This window comes from Leptopilina boulardi, unplaced genomic scaffold (assembly GCF_019393585.1).
Source record: "Leptopilina boulardi isolate dan_hultmark-lab unplaced genomic scaffold, ZJU_Lbou_2.1 LbouV2_333, whole genome shotgun sequence".
NCBI lineage: Eukaryota > Metazoa > Arthropoda > Insecta > Hymenoptera > Figitidae > Leptopilina > Leptopilina boulardi.
In genome coordinates, this window is record NW_026137900.1 from 316,589 (window position 1) to 338,354 (window position 21,766).

General features: G+C 21.6%; 2 protein-coding genes across 3 annotated transcripts; one reads left to right on the forward strand and one right to left on the reverse strand.

Moving 5' to 3' along the window:
- Nucleotides 1–210: 210 nt before the first annotated feature.
- Nucleotides 211–21,645, reverse strand: LOC127285465 (myb-like protein D). Of its 2 annotated transcripts, XM_051311493.1 has the most exons (6): nt 21,430–21,645; nt 20,931–21,298; nt 20,478–20,700; nt 20,298–20,378; nt 5,030–5,074; nt 211–449 (listed from the first exon to the last, which is right to left on the reverse strand). In XM_051311493.1, the coding sequence occupies exons 1-6, from the start codon at nt 21,589–21,591 to the stop codon at nt 315–317; spliced, it is 1,014 nt and encodes a 337-aa protein (XP_051167450.1). In that variant the 5' UTR covers nt 21,592–21,645; the 3' UTR covers nt 211–314. The 2 variants fall into 2 exon arrangements, with proteins under 2 accessions (XP_051167450.1, XP_051167451.1); XM_051311494.1 differs by lacking the exons at nt 211–449; nt 5,030–5,074 and adding an exon at nt 20,059–20,211.
- Nucleotides 5,349–19,330, forward strand: LOC127285455 (sodium-dependent nutrient amino acid transporter 1-like). Its single transcript, XM_051311481.1, has 10 exons — nt 5,349–5,686; nt 14,603–14,686; nt 14,851–14,928; nt 15,359–15,858; nt 15,930–16,304; nt 16,536–16,725; nt 17,379–17,555; nt 17,659–17,935; nt 17,997–18,091; nt 18,185–19,330. The coding sequence occupies exons 1-10, from the start codon at nt 5,678–5,680 to the stop codon at nt 18,356–18,358; spliced, it is 1,959 nt and encodes a 652-aa protein (XP_051167438.1). The 5' UTR covers nt 5,349–5,677; the 3' UTR covers nt 18,359–19,330.
- Nucleotides 21,646–21,766: the final 121 nt, after the last annotated feature.

A 21,766-nucleotide genomic window follows, 5' to 3' on the forward strand; every position in this document is an offset into this window, starting at 1 on the left:
AATACTAATTTTATTTGTACAATAAGAAATTAATTAAAATCAATTCGAATTCGTTTCCCTATATATTAATTATATCTACTGTCTAAAAAAAAAACATAGCTAAATTTATTTTATCAATTTATTTGAATTATTTGCATTTGATCGTATATTTTCATTTATATAGTCTAATTTTGTAATAATAAAAATATCGGTAAATATTGACTTACTGTATAGTGATGACTTCAGACATGACGCAGGTGAAAAAGGAGAATTTGGACAGTTGAAGAAATTCCTTTAGTCCAAGTAATACAATCGACTCTCTTCAGGTGTCACAATTATAATCCAACTTTTTTTCGCTCTCTCTTTCTAGCTCCGTTACAAAATATCATCTTTTCAATTATCATCAATTCACCGTCGTCCAGAAAAGAATCGCATTGTTTTCCCGGTTGACTTCTTCTTTTATACTGAAACTAAAAATTTTGATGAAATACATATTTTTAATAAACATAACCTCTAAATGAATCAATTAGTGTAAACAAAATACACGCTGACACATATTTAAAACATATTTCCACAAAAAACATTACCGAAATCACTAACACTAGACAATTAACATTACCTGATTGAAATTTATAAAAAATTATATTAAATTAGAAAGATTTTTGGCTTACAAAAAACAAAAACCCAATCACACGTGTGCCGAAAAACAATAATCACTAAACACTCTTGAAGGTGATTTTTATTATTCATTTATGCGCATCCGCATCTATTTTCAGCAAAATATAATAAATAAGTAGACATTAAGTTAATTATTTACAAAAATCAACAAGAATTTATGAAAATAAATACACTTTTAACACTTATCACTGCAAAAATATAAAGTTCGTTAGAAATTAAAAATTTTCTACTGAACTCTGATTGGCGGGGCAACAGTAGAATCGGCCATTTTGTTCAACGAATGAAACAAGCATTCTGATTGGTCTCGAATATTTACTTTAAATTAGCGCGAAGATTCAAATTGTAACTTTCAATTAATAGAATAAGGATCAAATGTTATTAATAAAATTATATATTAAATAAAATGATAACTAAATATATATGTAAATAATAGAGTAGAATTAACGAATTTTTTTTGCATATGAGTTTACTCTCTATGTTATACTTGATCATAGTTGAGAATTATCATGTGTACGTGTTGTGTAGAAGATTCCAAGTTTCCCCGATAGATTACGCCTGGAGTACACTTCTACCGCAATATAAGAAAAATTTTCTTTTCACAGAAGCCTAATTTTTATTTTTTATTGATTAGTTTTTCCAAAATGTTCATATTTATTAATAAAATAAAAATTTTATATTATATATAAGTAGATTAAAACTTTATATTTAAAGTAAATTAAAAATTATTTTCTGACGATTTCATATAAGTAAAGAAAGTTGCCTAATGACAGGCGCTATTTTATTTATTCTTTAATATTGCTTTAAAAATAGATGTAAATAATAATAATAAAAATAATAATTATTATTAATAATATCAATGATTATTTTTAATAAATTTTATATTAGATTTTTCTGTTAATTACTCAATTAATTAATTTTTTTTCCATAAACGCCGCTGTAATATTGATAATAAAATAATAAAAGAATTAAAGATCAAAGAATATAAAAAAAAGAAATAATAATTATTTTATAGTATTAAATAAATAGATTAAATAATAATGAGGTAAATTACACTAAAAACGTTAAAATTAATTACTTGTCTTTCATTAAATTAATTAAAAACTATTATTTATTAATATATAAATAAACAATTTTAATAATTTTTTTATTTAAATCTTTATAATTATATTAAATATTTAATTTAATTTTCATAGAAACAGTCTAAATCTGTATACCCACGAATACTAATTTTTTGCAAAGGGTTAAGGGGATTTATCTGGTGAAAGTAAAATCACAACCAGTTAAAACTGGATAAAAGTAAACTTGGCAAATTACTTTGATCAATGTTACAGAGGCGTTTGTATATATAATATAATTTAATTAATTAAATTAAAAGAAAAATTTAATATAAAATTGATAAATTGTTTTATTAATAATAAAAATATTATTTTCTTTAAGAATATTTTAATAAAAAAGAGGCAATATTTTGAAAATATTTTTTGAATATATTTTAAAGTCTTTAAATTCTATATTTAGATAATTCGCGTTCTATGTGAGACAATTAATTAGAAAAAAAAAAATGTAAATAAATATTCAATAGTGACGGTAAATTGATCCAGTTTATCTTATACAAGAATGTCGAAATATTTCACAACAAAATAAAACATTCCTTTAATTACATCCGCGGTGAATTTTTATTATAGAATTTGCTCCATTTTATCAAACACACGTACATTATAATAATTTAAAAAAAAAAAATATTGCGCAAAAAAGATTGTATAAAATTTTTTGTATATATTTTTTTTAAAAAAAATTACATATTTATTAATTGTATGTTTATTTTTATTTATAAGAAAAAAAATGTCTTTATTATAATTGAAAATAATAAATCTCTCTCTAAACTTAAAATTTTGTTATCGATAATAGATGTAATTATATTAATAATACGGGGCATTATTGTAATTTTTTTTTTATTGTTAAGTTATACCCGCATGCATATAGAAAAATGAAGGTTATTATTTTTTACAGTATTTACATGCATTCACTGTTAAATCCCGGATGTGTCATAGACAAATTATTATTGTCATCAAACATGAACGCAATCATATATATATGAGATAATAAAAATATAAATGAATTTTGTAATCGAATATAGAATTATTTTAACAAATATTCTATTTATTAGTGGAAATTTTTTTTTTTTTTTTACTTAATTTTATATACTAAAATTTAATTCATTATAGTAAAAACTAATTAATTCAAAATATAGTGAAAATTTGTATATAATTCAAATTTAGAATGTAGGTTGCAGGACAGTTGACCCTGATTTTTATACAATATGAATTTTATAAGGAAATATAAAGGACGAGACCATGTATATATATATATATATATATATATATATATATATATATTGTTTTTTAATTTCAGGAACAGGAAAAGAATATAATTGAGAATTTGAAAAACGATTGAATTGACAATCGCAGAGAAAAAAATCAGAAAAATTATTTTATATATTATTTAAAAAAAAAGAAGAAGAAAACGAGTAAATATGATCCCGTATGTTTAAATAAATAAATAAATAATAAAAAATAAGGAATAAAAAAAATGTATCAACAAACAAAATTGTGGATATTTTTTTTTACACACTGAATATATGATAATTATTGTTGTAAAGTTATATTTACATTCTTTTGTAATTCATAATATAAGAAGGCTCGTGATCAAAATGTTAAAAACGTATATATAAAAGGGGAACTACAGCTAACAATTTTTTTAAGTTTAAATGTTTCTTTTTCAGGAAAATGAATTAATCGTCACAGAAACATAATTGTAATTTAAAATTCTTTTTTTTTTTTTGTTTCAGATGACTAATAACTTGAGCAATAGATTTTTTGTTTATTAAAATACGCAATAGATAATTAAAAATTATTATTATTTATTATTATTATTATTTTATTGTTATTAATATTATTATAATATTAAAAATACATATGCACTTTCCAATTTAATTTCTATAAAATAAAGACGATTCATACTTTCTCAAAGAAAAATGATTTTTCTTTTAAACCTGACGTGGTTTATTTTACGCATTAACGAAGGTAAATGACGTTAATAAGACAAACAAATAATTACGTTAGGGGGAAAATGGAATAGTTTCTACGAAACATTACGTGATAATAATACATCTGCAATTATTAAAATTATAACATATGTATCGCATACATTTTAGTAAATATTTAATTTATTATTAATTATTTATTTTTATTTTTATTATATTATTCAAATTAGTAATTATTAAATATTTAAAGTTTTAAATTAATTTCTTTGCATATTAATTATATTAAAAATGTTTTTCAAATTAAATTATTGTTGGCAAAATTGATTTATATAACGCATTTTTACTTTCTTTTTTTTTACTGAGAAATCTACAATATTAATGTAATGTAAAAATGCAAATAAGCAAGTTTTTATGATTTTTTAAAATGCTGGCCACAACAATCGAATATGAATATTTAAAAATTAAAAAAAAATACTATAAGTATTTTTATAAAAATAATTTTAAAAAAATATAAATAAATAAAATAAAAAATAATGTAGAAAGTAAAAATATAATAGTCATGATTTCACAAAAAAATTTTATTAAAATAAGTTCTGCTACTGGATTAAATTAAAATTGAATTAAAATAAGTTCGTTAAATTAGCTTATTTTAATTCACCACAATTTATATTGAATTTCAAAAGATGAGCTCAATATATATTAAAGTTTATCAATAAAATGCCAATTATAGAGAAACATTTGTGAACAAGATTACAGAAATTGATGAATGGATGTGGGAATCCTATAAATTTAATCAGATTCAAGATAAATATGTCCGGAAGGATTTTGCCTACATTTTCACAATTAAAGGAAATGACACTATATATATATATATATATATATATATATATATATATATATATATATATATATATATATATATATATATATATATGTATGTTTCCTACTCGCGTTTCTTATCTCAAAATTTAATTATTTAAAAAAAAAAATTGAAAAAACTTTCATTAACAAAATAATTATATTTTAATTAAAAAAAGTTATTTTTTATCTTTTCAACCCTCAGCTACATACTTTATTAATTTATAATTCAATTAATTTAATCACAGATAATTAAAAGGCATTAAAATAAGCTGCAACGCTTATTATTTTAATCCAATTTTGCTTATTTTAATCCATTTTGGTATTAAAATAAGCAAAATTGGATTAAAATAAGAAGCGTTGCAGCTTATTTTAATACCTATTAATTTTCTGTGATTTTATATATAATTTAATAATCATAATTTAAATAATTTATGGATAAATAAACCAGGTAAATATATTTCAAAATCTTACCTTTTTTAAAAAATCCAGAAACCTCCAAAGTGGATCAGTTTTCAGCTAAAAGCAAAAAAAAAAAAAAAAATTGTAAAACATAAAAATGATAATAAACAAACAAATTTTGTAACATATAAATTGTTATTAATTAAGTTATATTAATTAAAATTTTATTTTTGATTTAAAAACTTTTTTTTTGAAAAAAAAAAGTTCTTGGTAATTAAAAATTGATTTTTATTAAGAAAATCTATGACATGATCCCCCACCTCACTTCATATACATATTATAATATATGTTAAAGGCTTAAAGATCATCGAAAGATCTTCAGGGCCTTATATCCCCTCGCATAGAGTGGTAAGGATTGGTGATAGTGTTTGTAATGTCGATTGGAGTGCTTGGTGCCAGTAAGAGGTTGTACCTGAGGACGTCCGGATCTTGTGCCCTAGATGTCCCTCCGACAGGAATTTCAATTTTCCCGCGATCTCAACCCCGTACACACACGTGGTTACAACGCTACTCAAGTTATAATAATATTTTTATAAATAAAAAAAAAAGTTCCCGTGTGTGTTTATGTGTGCATATGTGTTATTCAATTTTAATTTAAGGATCTTTTACCTTAATTTTTATTTTTTTTGGGGATTTGGAAAAAAAATCTAGATCACGAGAATGAACGAGGTTTGTATATAATATATATTTTTAAATAACAAATGCATTAGTTAAATTAATTAACATTAATAAATTAAATTTTTAAAAAACATATTAAATGAAATATTAATTAATTATCGATAATAAAAAAATGATAAATTATTTAATTATAAAACATTAATATTTAATATAAATATTTTATAATACAATATAATAATATATAATATTTTATTTTTATTATTACTTTTAAAAATTTATTATTATTAATATTGTATTTATATAATATTGTTAATTTTATATGTCAATTAATATTAGTATATTTAATTAAATTAAACGTTAATTATACGATTGTTTTTTAACTAATCAATTTTAATATTAATACCAATTATTTATTATATTATGAGACATTTTTCACTTTGCAAATAAAAAAACGCTTCTTTTTTTCATTTGTAAAAAGAAATAAATGTTTGTTTTATTTATTTTTTTTTTAATAATTCAAAGACACTTGTTAAGATTTGCAAACTCAAGAAACTGAAACAATGTACATTTTTATCTCTTGCGAATATCCATTTGCGGGAACGACATTTATTTTCGCAACAGCAAATTCGCGGAGTGAATTATTGTCATTCCAATAATCATAGACGGTTTTATTTCTTAAAGTCGTTTATAAAAAAAAAAAAAAAAAGATTTTTACGTCTTACGTGATGAAAAAAAACTCATAAAGTGTTCGCGAAATTTTAAACAAAAATAAAATAATCATATGAAAATAAACACGAAATGGATATATATTTTATAAATAATAAAATTATAATTTTTTTTGTATAATAAAAAAAATATTTATGTAAATAAATATAGATAAATAATAAATAAAATACATATTATTAAAAATAATAAATATAAAATAAACACAATAATAAGAAATTTTTTAAAATTTTGGAAATTTTGTTATTACCTGTATCGAATTTTGTTGGATTATTATAAGCAAAAAAAAAGATTGCTACTAATTTTCCATTGATAAATTTAAAAAATATTATAACCTTTAAAAAGCAGTCTAATTTTCTTTACGGCATGTGGGCTTGCCACACTTTATATATGAAGGACACTGCTTCAGTCTATGGTAAAGGTTATTTATTATAAAATCCTGTATGGTAATTAGTTACACAACTTAATTTCATCTTAAAATTTTTGCACTGAAAGCAATCATTAGGATTTTATAAAATAAATATTTATTCATCATTTCAATAGATATTTGGAGTACTTTGTAAATCGTAAAAAAAAAATTAAATTATTATAATAAAAAAAAAGTCAAGAAGGATGCGAGTTACTCAAGGTTAAAAATTTCTTTTTTTTTACAAATTTAAAAAAAAGAGATAAAAATATTTTTTAAAAAAATCACAATTGACGCAAATGATTATTTAAGATATTAAATTATTTATCAGATGAAATTTTTTTTTTTTGATTATTTTTCATCCCTATTTTAGTTAATTTTTATAATTTATAATTTATATGTATGTATACAATTTTAATACTTTCAATAAAAGAAATTTAATTTAAATTAAATTGAAAATTCAATAATTGGAAAATTATTAATATATTTAAAAATAAAAAAAAAAAAAGAAATAACGGAACTTTGCAGCTATATTTTCTCGCGGCATCGAAGACAAGATTAAAATAAAATAATAAGTCACTAATGACAACAGTTTTTCATCTGTATTTAAAATTAAATCAGAAAAATTCTTATGTATCTATAATGAATGCAGGTATTCTATAAAGAATTACCATTTCAGTGAGCATATACAAGAAATTAATTATCTAAGGCAAAAAAAAAAAAAAAAAATTATTCCTATTAGATTCAATAGAACAAACAAGTATTGAAAAGTTTTATTCAAATTGTCGCACTAAAAAAATAAATTTCTGTATTTTGTTATTATGATTACTATTTTTATTTCCTTTGCATTTTGTAAACAATGATAAACAAGAAAAATTTAGATTAATTTTCCTATATTGATAATGACAATCATAAAAAATTTGATTTTTTTATTTATTAATTTTATTATTTTATGATCGTAATTTTTTTAAACATATTTTACATCTTTTTTACTTAAAAATAAAATATGAAAAATCATCTTATGTAAAATCAATTTTTTATTATATCAATTTAATTATTATTATTCATATATAATAATTATTGTCTTCATCTCGCTAAAATTTATTTATGTAATCATTATTTTCTTTCTAAAAGAATTTCTAGTTGCAAAAACAACATGTAATATAATGTTGTATATATAGCATTCCATTGAATCAACTATATATTTATTTAAATGTCGCGTCTTCACTTTCCTTCATTTGCTACCGTACAATTTCCAATATATATATATATATACGATTATTATTATTTTGCCAATTATTTACTACTTATTATCAAACATAAAGTATAAACATACAATATAAAAAATATGTAAATTGGATTCGAATTTTTTAATTTAAACAATTTTCGCACTAGAGAAAAAAAAAATAAAACTAAAAAATTATTTTAATAAGTACACTTTTTGTATACAAAAATATTTCATTATAATCAACATTTTATATGAATGAAAAAAAATTTTGTTTAATAAAAATTAATTTCTTTGTAATTACATATAAAAAAGAAATTCCATTGATTCTATAGAAAATTAATGTAATTGTAACAAAGACACACTTGTCTTTTAATGAAAACAATATTTTTTTTTTTAAATCAAAAAACCTTTTGTTCACTTTTAATTAGTTTAAAGTTATTTATATTTTAACAAAAAATTGTTTAATAACAATTAGTACATTTAATTTTTTATATTAATATTTCAATTTCTTCAATTTTCATAAAATTATAAAATTTACAATTATGTAATTAGAATTTGTTATTACAATAATTATAATAATATTAATTATTGTATTAATAATTATTTATTATTATTATATTATTTTTATTATTATTATTATTTATTATTATTATTATTATTATTATTATTATTATTATTATTATTATTATTATTATTATTATTATTATTATTATTATTATTATTATTATTGTTATTGTTGTTATGTGACCCTCATGAATAATATATTTAAAAAAAGGAATAATTTCTGCATACTTTAAAAAAAAAAAATTGTATCATCAAATTATCTCAAACGCGTACTATTGTTGACTTTTGTATAATTTTTCTTAATACTTCAATATTAATTATGTAAACATTATATTGTTAAATAACTTTTATAAGTCAGGTTATTAAAAATTTGTCAACCTTTGATATACATATAAAAGATTCTATATAATTGAAGATTTCATAATGCTCACATAATTGTTTAAATTAAAAAATAAAAGAAACGTGTGTTTTATATTCAAAAAAATGTACTTTGAACTTTGAGATATATATATATATAAAGTTTAATACTTCACGCCTTCTACAAATATATATACAATAATTTTATAGAATGCCTTCTACGAGCCTTCTATGAACAAGATCACGTTTCCTTGGCGAAGAAATTTTTTGCAATTCCCGTCTCGCTTCAATTAATTTTATCCATTCTTTCTTATATTATATTGGATTTTGTTAACAAACTTTGATTTCCTATTAAAAAGTATCGCGATCATTGAAAGAGAAATTTTTACAAAAAAAAAAAAATCATAAAAATCTACCGTTTATCAATCAATTACAAATGGAACTGTTATTTATTTGCGATTGAAATTATTTCTTTAAATTTAAAAAAAAGTCTTATAGTAAGAATATATATATACTATTCCGAAGTTTTTTTTTGCAATTTTTAATTTTTCTTTTAAATTCGAGCCGCAAATTCCTTTTTTTTTATAAATTTTGAAATTAAATGTCAGAATTTTTAAAAACAGAAAAAACAGATTCTTTGAAAGAATATTTAATTAGATTTTTCATAGTAATAATTTTTATATAAAGATATAATTAATATCAAATTAAACTTGTGTGTATAATCGAATAACAGGTTGGTCTAGATTCCTTCACGATTGTTAATTTGGGCATTCTCTCTATGGGTATATATATAAAAAAAATTTTTGATTGCACAATTATTCTTTTCAAGTATGTAGAACTCGTGATGTATTGGAATCTGAAAATGGAGGGGGGCACCTGAATGACGCCACTGAAAACTTTCTTCCCGAATGATACACTTTCGATTTTCGTTGAATATCACAGAAAAAAAAACTTTTAAGATCTAACAACATTGTATATATATATATATATATATATATATAATACTCATCAAAACTTGAGCGAAAGTTTCTTTCTTCTTTTCATCTCTACCATCAAAATCAATGCAGTCCTAATTCTTTTCTTTTATGAGTCAATCATCAATTTTAATTAAAAATGAAAAAGGTTCACACAAAAAGAAAAAAAATCTCTATTCAATGAAAAAATATTTCAACAGAATATTAGTCTAATTTACATTCATCACGATATAAAAAAAAACTAGTAAAATTCAAATTGACTTAATAAAAAAACATTTAAAAACCTATTACGACATTTATTGCTTAACATAGTTTTTTTTTGTTTGTTTGAAAAGGAAGCTTATGAAAAAAATTCAAAATTGGAGGTCATAATAAAACTGAAGTGTAATTATTCCTTCATAAAAAAAAAATAGAATTATGTATAGTGATTAATAACTTTCAGTGTATCGTGTTTGAAATCACAAGAAGGTTGCATTTAAAAAGTATAATCAGATAAGTTTTATAAAATATCTTTCAGAATTTGTTATTTTATGAAAAAAAAAAAAAAAAAAAAAAATTCACAAATAGTAAAAAAAAACATAAATTACAAATTAAAGTTGTGGTTTAAATTATAATTTAAATAATAAATTAAATAATAAATTGTTTAATAAAATATTTTAAAGGGTATTTATTATTAAGGATAATAATTTTTTTAATGCGGTAATTAATACTTTTGTTATATTAGTTATTAATTTGTTTTTTATGTTTTGTTATTTTTTTCTTTATGGCTTTTTTAACGACAATTTTTATCTCGATTTTTATTTACCGATTGCTCATATAGGGGAAGTATTTTTTTAATATTATTTTATTTAAATTTTAATGTATTTTTAATAACAATTAATATAATTAATTTTTTTTATTTAATTTTATTTCATTTGAATAATTTTAATTTCTTTAATTTTAATTTAGTACTAATAAAATTTTTTTTATTTAATTTAATTAATTAAAATTTTTTTTTACTATTAAAATTCTTTTTTTCGCGCACTGTAATGATAAAAAATAATTGTCAGGCGAGATGAATAAAAATTTGAAAATCTTTCGAGGACATCATGAACTTGATAGACCAATATAAAAGTTTATTAGAATCGCTTCCAGAATTGTAAAAGGAGAATTAAGAAATAAAAATTATAATGAAGGAAAGGGAAACATTGAATTCGAGGTAACACCCGGAAGACCTACAAGGGCAACTAGTCTTGGCGCATTGTATACTTGAAATTGCTTTTGTTCGATAAATATCCTAATCATTTATCCCTATCTTCAAGTTTTATAATTAATTTTACAAAAAACGAAAAAAAATAGAAACAAATTTTTTGAAAGGATAAAAATGATTTTTTAAATAATTATTTTTATAATTAATATTAATTTTTTAATTTTCTAATATATATAGAGAAAAAAAAAATTGTTGAGTATTATAATTAAAATTAATTTTCTTTTTTTCTCTTTAGATCGAATCATGAATGAATAAAACGTAATATAGAAAAATATACGTAACATTACGTTTACGTTCGTGAGCGTTATGCGCTTCTTTCACTAATTCTCGTTAAACTTTATCAAGACAACTTGTGGGAAGGTAATGCTCTAAAACATTCTCCTCTTCACTCTCTGAAGGTGCTTCTGTCGCGTATAGTGAAATTTCTTCCCATTTACAGAAAATACATACAATGAAAGTATTTCCTGATCAATGTTTACTCATCAAATTCTCTTAATTACTCTCTAAATATATCCAAGTCATTCACGCATATATTATAATAAAAAAAATATGTACTTATTAAAAAGTAAACGTAATTTAAATTTAAAATTTTCAAAAAATTAAAAATTATTTAATTAAATATAATTATTAAATTATATATTACACTGAAAAAAAAATTATTAGATTCAGAAATACTCGATTACTTGACTATTATCAAATAAATATTTATTTATTATCAAATAATTATTAATTAAGATATGGTATTTGTTTAAAATACAGAAATTATTGATTTAAATACAATTTATTTAATGCAAATAAAAATTATTTGGTTCAAGTAAATATTTATTTGATAATAGTTAAGTAATCGAGTATATTTGAATCAAATATACATTTTTTTTTCAATGTATATTAATATAATAAATTATAATTATTTTTATACGATTCTCTATGATAAAATTTTAATCAATGATTATATTAATGTTTGTTAATAATTCAATGTCAATCACGTTGCCTTGACATTTATCGAATGTTTAAAAATCCCAAAACAGGAAAAGAAAAAAAAAATCGCATAAATTTCAAATTGAGAAAATCTAATTAAAAATTTTATTCATTTTAAGCGATTAATTATTATCAAAAAATTTGCATTAACAGACGTAATAGCCTGTATAATGACGTCCATTCATTTAAAATTCCGTTTTTTTTTTGTATCAATTTTGTTTCTCCTTTCTTTTATTTAGAAAATTTTTTTAAAAATTAAAACAAAAAATTAAATTCAATAAATATTAATAATAATTGAAAACATTAACAATAATTAAACAAGTGGCGGTGTGTTAATAATAAAAATGTGAAAAATATCTAATAATTTTTATCATCTTTTGTCTTCCGATATATATATATATATACATATATAATGGAACTTTGGTAATAATTTATATGTCAGGGATAAGCGTGCCTTTAATCGTAATTATGTGCGTGAAGAATGAGGTTCCCATAATGCATTGCAAACCTTATAATCTCATGTGTATATTACAGAGGTATAACCGATTGCATGAAATTCCGACAACGTCACCTAGACCTCAATTTATTCCAAACATTTATGTATATAAATGACAATTTTTTTTTTACGACTTCAAAAAATTTTAAGATGATCTTTAGTTAAACAATAAATTAAATCCACTTCATTAAATGTCAAACAAATAAACCTAAAATTGAGGGAAAAGATATCATTATCAGACACGTGATCTTTATAATATCCCTTCATAATAACATTTCCTATATTCTCTAATAATTTAAAGTATTTAAATGTGCAAAATATATTTTGCATTATAATATCGTTTCTAGAAAATGTAATATTTATTTATATATTGATACTCGTGCAATAATGTTTTAGAATTCTCGCGCGCGCGCTTCATAGTAATAGAAAGTGTCCTTCTAAAAAGTTCTCACTAACGGATTAGCAATAAACCGCAATGTGACTATAGATTGTATATATATATATATATTTGAAAATCATCGTTGTCAATTTATGGAAAGTGACAACAATGTCCCAGTTCATTAATCCACCTCAATCGCTAAATATAAGATGAATGACATCTGAATCACCAATTAAATTAGAGAAAATTTTATATATCGCCAACGAGAATGGCAAAATTTATAATACATATATACCTATATAAATAGTAGGAAATAAAGGACAAATACCATTTATGTTGTCACACACGAAATACTTAATAAAACTACTGGTCATGAACTTATGGGAAGGAAAAAATTACTATATACTTTCGCTCTCGCTAAACTCTCAACAAATTTCTTTAGCGAAAAAAAATTTATTTCATTCAAATAATCGACAATTATCAAATATTTTCCTGAACTAAATAATTTTTGTGTCAATTAAATTTTTTTTTTTTTTTCTTTTGTTTCAAATACAGAAATTATTGGTTAAAATAATTTCACAGAAAATTAAAAGGCATTAAAATAAGCTGCAACGCTTATTATATTTTAATCCAATTTTGCTTATTTTAATACCAAAATGGATTATAATAAGCAAAATTGAATTAAAATAATAAGCGTTGCAGCTTATTTTAATGCCTTTTAATTTTCTGTGTTAAAAATCATTTGGTTCAAGTATATATTTATTTAATAATAGTCAAGTATAATCAAATTATTTGCATCAAATAAATTTTTTCAATGTTCAAATTGATTTTAATTTTTTGAAACAAATAGAATTCTATATCAAATAGGTATAACATTTTTGTTTAGCAAAATTCTCATTTTCAATCGAATTTTATGTGATTCCCCTTTTTTAAATGACCAAAATTCCAATTCACCGAATTCTAATTTGTCCGTATTTTTATTTTGTATACGAATTTTTAAGACACCGGATTTTCATTTGTCTGAAATTACAAATGTGACCGAACAAACATAATCGATTAAAAGATTTCGGCGCAATTTTTCAAATTGACCAATCACGATTTTCTTGATAATTTCTAATTTTGGTCAATTTTAATAATAATAATTGCACCGAAATCTTTCTCTCGATTATTTATTCGGTCATTTGTATTTTCGAAAAAATGAAAATTCGGCGTCTTAAAAATTCGTACAAATTAAAATTTAGTAAATAAAAATTTCTGTCGTTTAAAAATTCGAATCAGATAAAATTCGATTATAAATGAGAATTCTGTTAAATTAAAATTCTTTTGAATAAAAAGTCATATAAATGATTGTAAAATAAAAGTTCAGCTAATTCAAAAATTGAAAATTCGTTCAAAAAAAAAAAAAATTCTAATAAAATACTATATTAAAATAAAAATTCGAATTAATTATTTGAGGAAATTCATGCGCCCCGAAAATAATGTAGAGAAATTTTACGCAAAAGAATTGATTTTCTTTATACATAAAATTTATTTAATTATTATATTGAACAAGGAAATTCCTAAATTATGCAAAAATGATTGATTTATGTGAAAAAAAATTATCTAAATTACAGGGTGGAAGGTATAATCCTGGATTCATCCCAGACGAAGGCATTCATAATGTGGAACTCGGAAAGTCGCCCAAGGACGATGGAAAGGTGGGTTATAGAACTCTTCAAGATCTTTTGCAACATTTGTATATTCCTCATTTATCAAAATTATTCATGGTAGTAAAAATTTAGAACTGACTCGCATTTATTATGCAATTTTTGTTGTGGTTTTTTTTTCCTCTTTTTTATACTATAAAAACTTACTTTTACAGCACAAAAATACAAACTTCAATCTTGATTATGGGATTCACGATAAGAAGAAAATTTCACTTTCGCTGCCGGAACAGATGGTGAGTATATATGCAATTTGATAATATTCATTATGACTCATTAAAGACGATAATATATATTTTTTGAATAAATTATTTCTTTCCTCGAGATGTCAATTATAATAAATATAAAGAAGCTTTTCCCATTTGATTTTCTCTATTTTATTGACATTTTACATTAATTACTATCAAGGCTTGGAGATTACCTTGACGAATAGGATTTAATTTTAATGTATTCATAAAGGATAATTAATTAAAGAAAATTTATAGTAGAGAAACGAAGTAAAAATTTTTTCTGTTTGCTAAATTTTTTTTTTTTTTTTGATGCTGCATTTTTTTGGAATTAGTAACTATATAAAAAATGTCTTAATATTAAAAAGAAAATTGTTTTATTAAAACCAGTTTAGAAATAATTGAATTAAAAATGCTAAATCTGTTATTTGTCATATAGACATCAATAGAGGAACAAAATGAAAGAGCCACATGGGGAAATGGTTTGGAATTTTTAATGTCTTGCATTGCAATGTCAATTGGACTCGGCAACGTATGGAGATTTCCATTTACAGCTTTTGAAAATGGTGGAGGTGCCTTCTTGATACCTTATATTATTGTTCTATTTCTCGTGGGAAAACCATTTTATTATTTGGAAATGATAATGGGCCAATTTACAAGTAGATCGTCTGTTAAAATGTGGTCATGTAATCCAGCATTTCGAGGTGTTGGTTGGGCACAAATGTTTTCAATGATTGCCGTTGCAACATATTATTGTTCATTAATGTCCGTGACACTTTACTATCTAATTAATAGTTTTCAATCACAATTACCATGGTCAAAATGTTTATTTGAATGGGGCGATGTTTGTGTCAATTCAGGAAGAACCGATGAAAATATAACACAACACGTGTCAAAAAATATGAGCAATATGATGAGTTCTGCCGAACTTTATTTTACGTAAGTTTTACTTTAAAAAAAAAAAAAAAAGTCTTACAAAGATAAAAAAATACCTTTTGTATTTCTTACAGAAAGACTGTGTTAAAGGAGAAATTAAATATTGATGATGGAGTTGGAATGCCTGATTGGAAATTATCATTTTGTTTATTTATTGCTTGGCTATGTATATTTGGAGTTTTAGCACGTGGAGTGAAAAGTTCAGGAAAGGCTGCTTATTTTTTAGCACTTTTTCCCTATGTGATAATGATAGCATTATTGATAAGGGCTGTTACATTAAAAGGTGCAATGAATGGAATTATATTTTTCATAAAACCACAATGGGATAAACTTTTTGATCCTCAGGTGTGGTATGCTGCAGTAACACAATGTTTTTTTTCACTTTCCGTATGCTTTGGAGGTGTTGTCATGTATTCATCTTATAATTCATTTCGTCATAATATTTACAGGTACTTATTAAAATTTTAGGGAATCTTTTTGACATGAATATTTTTAGACTTCTTTGTCATATACTTGTTTTTTTTTTTCAATTATAATATATTAAATATGCGACGTAAGAAAATTAATATATTCAAAATTGATATTGCCCAATAGATGTAAATTAACTAATGTCAATAATATTTTGATGTCTATTTATAGGACAAAGAATTAGAGAAAAATTAAAATTCTATTTTTTATAGAGATGTTATTGTTGTGACGAGTTTGGATACAATTACAAGTCTCATTGCTGGATGTACAATATTTGGTATACTTGGAAATCTTGCTCATGAACTTGGAACAGATGATATCACAAAAGTTGTTCGTGGAGGAACTGGTCTTGCTTTTATATCATATCCAGACGCTATTGCTAAGTTTACTGTTTTACCACAGGTGAGAATAATTTTTTTTTTCAAGTTCATTTTTTATCTTGTAAATTATATATTGTGTGTATGCAAATGATTCTAATATGTGATATTTCACTTCTTAGAATATACGTAAATATTTTTGTTTTCTACCTTTAATATGATTTGACTATTTTCAAAATTATTATATATATATATTAATATAAAAATTAATTTTTAAATTATTCAAATTATAAAATAAAATTGCATAGTGTGTGTGTGTGTGTAAAATTATTAAAAAATCAAAAATAGATTTTATTTTTCTTTCTTACGTTGAAAAATAATAACTATCCAAAGATGTATGGAAAATAGAGCTCCGGAAACAAATTATTATACAATTTTTAAGTAATAAAAATAATAATTAGAAAAGAGTTTTCACGTGAATGTTAAATGCATTGTCTCCAAACTTTTGAAAAAGATGATAAGACAGTAATTAACTTATTAAATTTTAATAACCAGAATTTAAAAACACTTTACTGTTACAAGTAATCAGAAGTGTTAAATTTACTATCGAGATTATTTTAATTCTGTTTTTTTTTCTCATTCATTACCCGTTTTAATTATCATTTTAGCTGAAGAAAAAGATTTTTCTTTTATTGATCTGAACATTTTAATTTATACAATTTATATATTTCTTTGCAGCTATTTTCAGTACTATTTTTCCTTATGCTTTTCGTATTAGGAATTGGAAGTGCAATTGCCATTGTTGGTGGTATTGTAAGTGTGGTTAGTGATCAATTTCCATCATGGAAAAATTGGCATATTGTTTTAGCAACATCTTTATTTGGATTTCTTGTTGGTACCATTTATTGTACTCCAGTGAGTATTATTAAATTTTATTATTATTATTTTTATTTAAATATTTAAAACAATTATTGCAATTTCGAGACATTTTAAATATTTTAATTTTTAATAAAAATAGGGAGGACAATTTATATTGAGCTTAGTGGATTATTACGGTGCCTCGTTTGTTGTTTTTATTCTTGCAACATTGGAAGTGACGGGAGTTTTTTGGGTCTATGGATTGGAAAATTTATTGGACGATGTGGAATTTATGTTAAATAGAAGACCATCAATTTATTGGAGACTTTGTTGGGGTCTATTTACACCTGTTTTATTAGCAATTATTTTAGTTTACAACATTGCAACTCTCACACCTCTTACTTACAGAGGCGTTTATTATCCTTCTAGTGCTTATGGTAAATATTATTATTTTTCATTGTAATATTAAATAGAAATATATCACACTTTTTTTTACAGCTGCAGGATGGTCACTTCTATCATTTGGGGTATTGCAAATACCTCTTTGGTTGATATACACAATTGTAAAAAAGCGAAAATTAGGGATACCACAGGTTAGTAAAAAATTTTTTAATAACGCAGTGGAATAATTTTTTTTTTTTAATCAGACAACTAATTTTAACTAATGAGTTAAAAATAAATTTTAGATGATCATAAAGGCATTTAAACCATCAAAGGATTGGGGACCATTTAAGGCATCGGACATGGCTGATTGGCGAGCTTTCAAAGACCTCAAGAAACAAAAACGAGAAAAAAGAATATCTTCAAAACTTAAACAATTCTTTTATGTTCTCATTGGATTGGAGAATAGACTATCATAATAGACCTATTTCATTATTGCGATAACTGAATATAATATCCAAAATACACTATGGAGGCTAGAGAATATAAAACAAAGATGATTCATTTTCGAAATATCTATAAAAGAGCCTTCTAGAGACAATTTATATAGTTATTAAGATTTTTAAGCATATTTTACAAGAAGAAACATATCATGAGAATTTTTTTTTGAAATTTTCCCAAAATTTTAGTACAAAAGAAACAATTTCCGTCCTTTTAAATAATATAAAAAATAGAATTAAATATACCAGTGACATAATTTTATAAAAGTATAAAGTAGAAACCTATTTTATAAACCTTTAGAAGCACATTTAAAGAAAATGGGTCTGTGTTCTTAATGATTTTTTTTTTTTATTAAATAATTAAGTGCGGGTTTTAAATTAAAATATTAGTCAACTATTATTATTATTATTTAAATTATTATTTAAATATAAGAATAGTTTAAAAAGAGGAATTACAAATTTTAATTTTCCTTTTTTCAAAAGAATTGACAATTTTTTTAAACTGAAACATTTCAAACCGATTTTCCTTAATAATAAAATGAGAATATAATATTACAGTATTAGAAAAGTGTAGATATTTAATATATTTTCACTGTGATGCACAAAGAAACAAGACAATGATAATTAATAAGAAATTTATGCGCATAATTATAATTATTAATATATATATGTATATTTTAGCCTGATTAATTTAATGATCATTGTACTTATAATTATATAATAATGAAGAAAATGAATATTTTAAGTTCAAATTTTAACTAATCAAAAAACAATCTTTTAATAATTAATATTATAATATTGACTTTAGAATTTATTTACGTAATTAAATTTTAGCAATAATTTTGAATTATGTGCCAGAACAGTTTTTTTTAAGGTAATTTTTGCAATTTTATTGTGCATTATTATCGATTTCTTTCTATATTATTCATGTTTTTTGAAACAACAATTTTTAATAATAATAATAATAATTTTTAACAATAAAATATGTATATTGTAATTTATAAATAAATATTATAATAATTATAATATACATATATTACAATTGAAAATAATTTTATAAAATTATTAAAGTACCAAAGTTCTAGCATCAAATAATTGATATTTTAATTTGTAAAAAAATATGTTTTTCAAACTATAATATGAAAGAACAGTAATTAATTGTATCAGCTTTTTATATAAAGTTTACACATCATTAGGTCGTAATCGTAAAAGTTGAAACAATAGAAGAAAAATATTAGAAATTTTTTTTTTTGAACGTTTTATTGGAATTTTAAAAAAAATGAAGATATAGGTAATATATTTTCATAAAATTTATATATCACTAGAATTTATCTAATAATGACAATATTTAATATGAAATTTAAATTCCGATAATTTAATTTTAATTAATTTTTTTTTTAATTTACTTCCAAAATTAAAAAAAAATGTAAATACTCATTTTGCTCATTTATCTTCTTCTTCTTCAAAAAAAATAATTTGTGCAATTTTGTAAATACACAGATTTATTATTGAAACATCCGAAATAATATTTAAGTTACTTTTAAATATTCAAAAAAAGCGAAAAAATGTTAAATAAAAATAAAAAAAATAAAGGTATATTTATATTTTGGCAAAATGAAATATACCAGAAAATTAATATAAAAAATGTATATGCAAAAATTATCCGTTAATCCGTTAAGATTTGTTAAAATACAATAAATAAAAAATTTTTAAAAAAGTCAATTATATATTATATTTTCTTCCAAAAAATCAGATGAATTTTCTGATTCATTTTCACTATCATTTTTATTTTTATTGTCATTTAAAGAATAAACTTTTTTTCCAGATATTTGCTAAAACAGAAATTAATGGATTTTTTAACTTCAGTCTTATTAAAAAAAACTATATTAAAATTAATAATTCTTTTTTATATTCATACCTGTTTTATCTTTGAATTTTCACGTTCTGTTGATAATTCTGCATCGCATTCGTTTCGTTCCTTTTCTCTTTCCACACAAATCTGAAACAAATAATAATTATAATTTTTAATAATGTTAATTATTTTTTAGAATTATATTTTAAAAAAAGGACAAATTCAAACAAAAATAGAAAATGAAACCTTATAGTGTAAAAGCCACTGTCCTAAAAATTCAACAGGATCATTTGGTTTTCGTAAAATAATCTCACAAATAGCTTTTTTAATTGGTTCAAAAATATTGCTTTTTAAATACAAATTATTAATGGACATGAAATTATTTTCTTTAGATGAATTTATATTTACTTGAGCAAAATTTTGTAAACTTTTTTTGCCTTCAGTGGAAAATTTCAAATTTTCTAACGAACTGTTTGCGAATATATAAATACCATTATTAGAAACATAATTTTGAAATTATAAAAATAATACTGATTCTTAATTTCTCTTATTCATGAACTCATTTTAAAATCTTTTCAAAATGAATTATTTATGAATGAAGAACAAAAGACCAGTATCAATAATTTGATAATATAATTGATCCTCTTTCAAGATTAAAAAAATATATTTTTCTTATGTAGTTTTATTGTATTTTAATACCTCACTTTATCTTCTATAATATCATTTCGCAATAAATGATTTTTCATATCTTTACTAAAATTCTTTTCAATAGGAAGTTCACAATTAATAAAATTATTATTTTCATATGATTTTTCCGTTTTTTGATTATTTTCAAAATTGTAATTTTTGTTTTGAAACTCTTCTTCATTAATAATAATATTATTATTATTATTATTTTGTTTACTAAAAGTATCACTTTTTTTGTTTATTTTTTTTCCAACATCCTTAATCATATCTTCAGTTATATCAAGATATTGCAATTTCTTATGAGTGTTTTCACTAATATTTTCGCCATTTTTAATATTTCTCAATTCTTGTTCGCTTATTCCAATAAATTCCAATGCTTCCTGAATTTAATAATATTTGTAACAAACAAAAAATTTTCTTAATATAAAATTAATTAATCATAATTAACAAGATTTTTTTTTAAATTTCGTGATAAAAAAAGATTTTTATTTTATTTAAATATAAATGTTGCCTGTTCATTGTCGGTGTCAGGATAAAGTGACATAGATGAAAGTAATAATCTTCGAAGATCTTTCTTTGTGTATGGACCAAAAATTTTTACATGATGACCAGTTTTCTCTAAAACTACTTCATCATGCTTCATATTTTCTCTTGGATTATTATTCTCACTCATTATATATATGTTTTTTAATTTAATATTAAAAATTCATAATTTATAATTTCAGGTTAGTATATGTAATTCAATTTTTTTAAAAAATTTATTCATCTGAAGTTAATTGCAAATTAAATCTTTTAATTTTTCCTTTTAAATTAGGATTAAATTTAATTTTAATTAACAAAATAAAATT

Coding starts and splice junctions, on each gene's coding strand:
- LOC127285455 (XM_051311481.1), top strand. Junction 16,726..17,378: donor AGTTTACTGTTTTACCACAG/GTGAGAATAATT, acceptor ATTTCTTTGCAG/CTATTTTCAGTACTATTTTT. Junction 18,092..18,184: donor GAAAATTAGGGATACCACAG/GTTAGTAAAAAA, acceptor AATAAATTTTAG/ATGATCATAAAGGCATTTAA.
- LOC127285465 (XM_051311493.1), bottom strand. CDS start 21,591: ATGAGTGAGAATAATAATCCAAGAGAAAATATGAAGCATGATGAAGTA. Junction 20,379..20,477: donor AGTGGCTTTTACACTATAAG/GTTTCATTTTCT, acceptor TATTTGTTTCAG/ATTTGTGTGGAAAGAGAAAA. Junction 450..5,029: donor TTCTGGATTTTTTAAAAAAG/GTAAGATTTTGA, acceptor CAAAATTTTTAG/TTTCAGTATAAAAGAAGAAG.